The 5,909-nt window shown below is 37.7% G+C and overlaps 1 protein-coding gene across 1 annotated transcript; it reads right to left on the bottom strand.

The window, feature by feature from the left end:
• Window positions 1-772: 772 nt before the first annotated feature.
• Window positions 773-5,246, bottom strand: LOC105121044 (zinc finger BED domain-containing protein DAYSLEEPER-like). The gene is made up of 2 exons (XM_011019527.1): window positions 4,809-5,246; window positions 773-2,959 (listed from the first exon to the last, which is right to left on the bottom strand). The coding sequence occupies exon 2, from the start codon at window positions 2,940-2,942 to the stop codon at window positions 942-944; it is 2,001 nt and encodes a 666-aa protein (XP_011017829.1). The 5' UTR covers window positions 2,943-2,959; window positions 4,809-5,246; the 3' UTR covers window positions 773-941.
• Window positions 5,247-5,909: the final 663 nt, after the last annotated feature.

The following is a 5,909-nucleotide window of genomic DNA, read 5'->3' as shown; positions in this document are numbered from 1 at the left end:
TTTTATTTTTCTCAAGTTTATTAAAATAATAAAGAACAAATCTTACAAATTAAAAAGTTAAATAAGAATAAAATTAAAAAAATATAATTTCATAAATTATTTCAAATAAAATAAATAATAATTAAAATAATAGTGATCAAATTTTTAAAAAAATAAATAATAAAAAAATTAAAATAATAATAATTAACATTTCATAAATTATTTGAAATAAAATAAGTAACAATCAAAAGAATAAGGACTAAATTTGATAAATTAAAATTTTTAATAAAAAAATAGAAAAAAAACAAATAACAATTATAAAAATTAAAATCAAAATTAATATAAAAATAAAATTTTAAGAAATAAAATTAAAAAATAAACATTTAAAATAATATATATATCAATTAAAAATTTAATAACCAAATTTAATATAATCAACAAATAATATGATATTTCTAAATTTTTCACTACTTTCAAAAAATATTTTTCATCTAAATTTTATAAAAAACAAAATTTTTAAAAACCAAGCTAAATTTATCCTTATTTAACAAATTGCTAGTGAAACAGCCAGAAACGTTAACCATATACATGTTCCTAAACAGTTGTCATGTTCGCCTGTAAGTTCCACCCCTAGCTAAGGCGCCAAGACCTTGTATCTCACCACTCCCCATTGCTGTTCCTGTTTTCTGTTGATACAAGTTACATATATTTCATTCACTTCTCAATTCTGTCGTCGACTGTTAGCATCCGGCCATGATAAATTGGATGTTCTACAGGCGACTAAAACCATAAGAAAAGTAAACTGCCCGAAAATCTACTCAAGAAATTTAGGTTTATCAAGTCCAAGCAATCCAGATAATCATCTTCAATGATACATAAATTACACATAGTAGCCTGATGTGAATGAGAAAACTAGCAGCATCTAACATAAACCTACAATCATACACATGCATACACTAGGTCTAAGACCCTACTTTGACAATCGCATTTGAAATCTCAGCAGGTGCAGCAGACCCATACTGAAGCCAGTCCTTAGCACACACAAGGGCTTCCACTGTCTCAGGTCTCAAAGAACTCCGGTACGAATCCAGCTCTTTGATCTCGGTATCGAATACAGAGTCAGGATCAGCGGTAGATACCTGGATGGTCAAAATATCACGGGCCAGTTTTGAAAGGGTCGGATACTTGAGCTTGTTCATTTTCCACCATTCCAACACATCCAACTCTTGCAAGCGAGGCAATAAAGACTCCTCCAAATACTGATCCAGCTCTGACCTCGTATTTTGGCTAGTAGTCTCCATGATATACATATCAAAATCTGTAAGTCCATGGTCTGAAAGGAGAGTTCCCTGGTTATCTTCTGTCTTCATGTTCTCAAAATTTCCATCTTCAGCATAAGTTGGAGTAAGGGGTAGAGGAAGCGCAACATATTCAAGAAACAGCTCATGGAGGCCATCATCAACAATCTTAACGTACAAAGGAGCTTCGTCACCAAAGATTTTTGAAAAACGGAACTGAACCAACTTCATCTTAAACCGAGGATCCATGACTACTGCAATTGCCAAAGCAAGGCTGCAACCTTTAAGATATTTGTCAATCTTCTCTCGCATTAGTTTAGCAAGACTGCTGATAAAGGGATCCTCACTTGCTACTGCACGAGACAGCTCATGAATCTTCCATAGTTCATGAAAGAATGTTATTGGAGTTGCATTATTTCTGGATGTAAGGACATTGGCTGCATCAAAGAGAGGTTTCAAGTATGTGCATATAATCTCAATCTGCTTCCAGTCTTCCATGGAAGGGGCTTCTTTGTAATCAGGATCAGAAGTATCCAAGCAAGAAAATACTTCCTTTAACTCGGAAGCAGCGACCAACATCTGAAAAGTTGAGTTCCATTGAGTTCTATTGTCAAGGGAGAGGCTTTTTTCACTGGGGACTTGAAGCTGTTGCTTGAGCTCAAGGAACTTTTCCTCGTGAGATTCTGAAGTCTTCACATACTTTATGCTGTCACGGATTTTCTTGATGATCTCTCGTCCTGCACATAGGACATCTTTTGCAATGCTACTTAGAATGCGAGCACTGCAGTTCCCAATCATTAACTGACCATTGATGATAAGGGGATCTTTGACACAGAGAAGAGATCTAAGGTTTTCACGCCCAGGTTCACCCACTGGATGATTGAAAGTGATAGAAAATAGTTTGCCTTCCAAACTCCAATCAGAAAGACAACAAGCAACAGCATGGCTGATGGCCATGTCTGAATCAGGATATGGCTCCATCACAACATTGAGAATCCTACTCTGAGGCTTCCAGTCACTATCAATAAAGTGTCCTGTTATAAACACATAACCCAAGCTTTGGCTAGAAGTCCACATGTCTAATGTAAGGCAGACACGCCCAGGCATGCCCTCAACAAACTTCATAATGTTTTGCTTCTCTCTCAAGTACGTGGCGACACAATCCCCTTGGACGGTATTGAAGCTCACCATGTCAAACCTGGGTTGAAGATTCTGGACAAAGGCTAGGAATCCAGAATGTTCTACCATGTGAAGAGGGTAGTCATGCATTATCATCATTCTGGCAATTTCATGGCGGCAACGGTCTGAATCGAAGGAAATGTAGGCAGAGCTCGGGGACCTGTAGCGACGTTTAGGTGGATCGGACATGCTGCCATTTCCATTCATCCCAGGGGTAAATGGCGATTGATTGCGTAGCAGTGCTGGGCAAGTTCCTTTGGCAATATGACGTTTGAGATGGCTGGTACCAGCTACTTTAGATCCCGTGCTGTATGCAAAACTTTGCTTGCACTGGTTACAGCTCGCCCTTCTACATCCAGGGCTTACATTTTCTATCGTGAAATGTTCCCAGACTATGGACTTCTTCTTCCTCCGCTTATTAGGCTGTGTTTCTGGAGTAGATTCAGGAGCAATCACCAGCTGATTATTCTCTTCAGGGCTTGCCATCTGGTCTCAGAAAGTGACTTTGCAGTAAAATAAGAAGCAACAGCAGATTTAGTGTATGATTTTTCCCACGGAATAGAAATTTCACTTCAATATAATGATAAGCACAAATCATTTTGATGTGACATCAAAAGTAGAATATAATGATAATAAAAAAAAATTGACTGCTGCTTAAATTGCAAGGAGCTATACTAACATTCAAGATGAAAACATGCAGTTCAGATAAACAGTGATGCACAGTCATGAACCCAAGAAAACAAAGCTGAATCCAAACAAAACATTATAACATCTCAGATGGTAAAAGTTCCATGTAAATGTATTAATGCGGAATTATTTTAGAAGTTTTTGGTGGAAAGTCCAGTGAAAGACAACAAATAGGAATAAGCCAACCATTCACAAACAATTACATGATGGCTAGACCAAATAAGTAACAGAAGATAACTAAGTACTAGAATAAACATAAAGGCACCTCCACAGTATAATCATGCAAACACTAGCTCAAGTCATCTGATAAGGCCCGGGTCATTGTGATGGTGTTATAAAAACAAATAAATTAACCAGCCTGCCATCTAAAGTCACAGCTTTCTGATACTCAATGAGTAGAAGACGCATGCTCAACCCCACCCCTCTATCCTTAAGGAAAGTGGAAGAGCTTCTTGACCCTTGATATAACACTCCAATGTTGAAGAAACAAAAAAATGTCCTTTACCATCTTTAGAAACAAGTGTTAATCTTAGATGGTGAAAACCCCTCAGTTCCCAACCTTAGTTTCAGGGGCTGATCCTCCGAATAAGTGTGAACTCCATGAGCTTACAAACTTGTGAACTCAATTTCAAAATCATTATATTAAGCTCTCGTGGAAAGTAAATGTTCAAAACATTCAATACCAATATTCCATTAATAACTAAATAGCACACCTTCTCAAACATAAACATTGAAGCAAAACCTGAAAGAAATCAACATATTAAAGACACTTCCACATTATATTACAGGTTCTGAACCTCCTTTTTTTCTTACTTTCTTTTCAGTTTTGTGGCCAGGTGATGTCCTCGCACCAACTCATAGCATTGAGACTAAATCCACCTCTCTGGTCCAGGCAAGGACAGGCGAAAGGTCCTATAACTACAAGGTCATGACTACAACATATGTGATATGCAAATCTGCTATTCTGCTTGTGCCAGCAGCCACAGATCATAAGTTGATTATAAGGCCACTGGGTGCAGAACCATGGGCCACCAAGCTAGCTTTCAAGTTGACCATGTGCGAACCCTTTGGGCCACTTAGGAGTCATACGTTAATTGTAGGTCCAATATGAGGTTCTTCCATAAGTTCGTCAAAAGTTCGTGTAAAGGGACCCAAATGGATCAGGGTCAAAATGGGTATTCTCACTATTATAAACAGTTTTAAACGATTCAGAGGAAGGAAAAACAGATCTAGAGTTTGATTTTGTTGGGCTACACAATTCAACAAACATGAAGACAGAATACAAGCCCAGAACAAAAACAGAAAATTGAAGGGAACACAGCCATGATCAACAATATAAATGTATCAACACATCTCCTTTCACAAATACTGTAACGATCAAAACAAGAAATCACAAGCCTAAGTGAAAAAGAGCAAACCCATCGATTAATCATGAAAAAGGAAACAAATTCAACACGAAACAATCATCAAGGGAACGAATTTAACGTGAAAACACTGAAAAGACCTCCAATAGTTCCTTAATCAAGCTAGAAAAGTTAACCAGTTCAACAATTCACCACCAAACAAAGAACAACAACAGCAGAGAGACTCGAAACCAAACAAGAACACGAGAACCACAACGACAAGGCAAGACTGAAAGAAAAATTCGGGTTAGGGTTTTTTTACCGGTGGAAACGAGGGAAAGATGCGATCTTTAAGCTTAAAAGAAGCCCAGGAACAGAGCTCCGATGGGTCTCAGGCACGATCTAGGGTTTTGCAGAGAGATCTTGATATGGGCTTGAAAGCCAGACCCGAAACCCTAATTGGACCTAAAATTGGGGGTAAACAGACCTCCTTCCTTTCACGAGATAAGGGTTAGTTTGGTTGGGTGAGACAGACTTGAAAGTTTTGAGAGAGAGAGGGGAAAGAAGATTTTTTATTTTTGGACTTTAAGGGTCCAAAGAGGTTTGTTGTTAAATTAGAATTATTTTTGTTACCTCCGAAAAATGGACCACAAAAGCCCACATTTTCTTACACTTGACAACAAGACATTAGCCATGCCTGTGTTATCTTTAGTCTTTAGTGCGTTCGTGGGAGAGTGTAATAAGACTTTGATGTTTAGGGTTTGCGTGAGGAAGGTAGCCCACAGGATGAAAATTAATGGATTTTTTTTGTTTATTGGGTAAAGGGACCCCACCACTTTTCAAAATTTCTTGGTTTTTGCCTTGCTTCTCTCTAGCCTCCACTAGTCTAGCCCAAGGAGAGGAGGCGGTGAAGGTGTTAAAGAGTTCGAAATGTACCCTTGTCAGGCTTGTAGAGCTGCGGCGTGAGCGCGTGAGTGAGTTCATTTTGAATCGAACCCAACTGGGGCTTGGAGCTTGGGACAAGGCGTTGGAAAATGGAGTTGCTTTCCCGAGTGTCTTGAGTAGACCCATGACCCAAATGAGAAAAAGTCTAACCCATGATGATAGTGAGGGTTAGGTGAGCAATTAAAGGGTGATTTATTATTGATTTGATTATTTGAAAATTTACCCAGTGAATTATTTGCACAATCAAATGGTTTATAAATTAGTCCAAGTTAGAAGTGGAAAATTGATCTATTTTGATGATTAAGTGGTGGTCCAAGACAAATCAAATCAAAATGAAATAGAAACATGTTAGTCTCTTGAGATGATTGAGATCTCAAATTAGGTGTGATGAAATCTGAGTTTGATTATCACGGATTGGACCTGATTTAACTCATCAAGTGGAAAAAGAACAAAGGAGTTAATTCCAACTCAAACAACA

This window comes from Populus euphratica, unplaced genomic scaffold (genome assembly GCF_000495115.2).
Source record: "Populus euphratica unplaced genomic scaffold, PopEup_1.0 scaffold31.1, whole genome shotgun sequence".
In the NCBI taxonomy this organism is placed as follows: Eukaryota; Viridiplantae; Streptophyta; class Magnoliopsida; order Malpighiales; family Salicaceae; genus Populus; species Populus euphratica.
The sequence above is the reverse complement of the archived record's forward strand: the minus strand, read 5'-3'. Positions and strand labels throughout refer to the sequence as shown.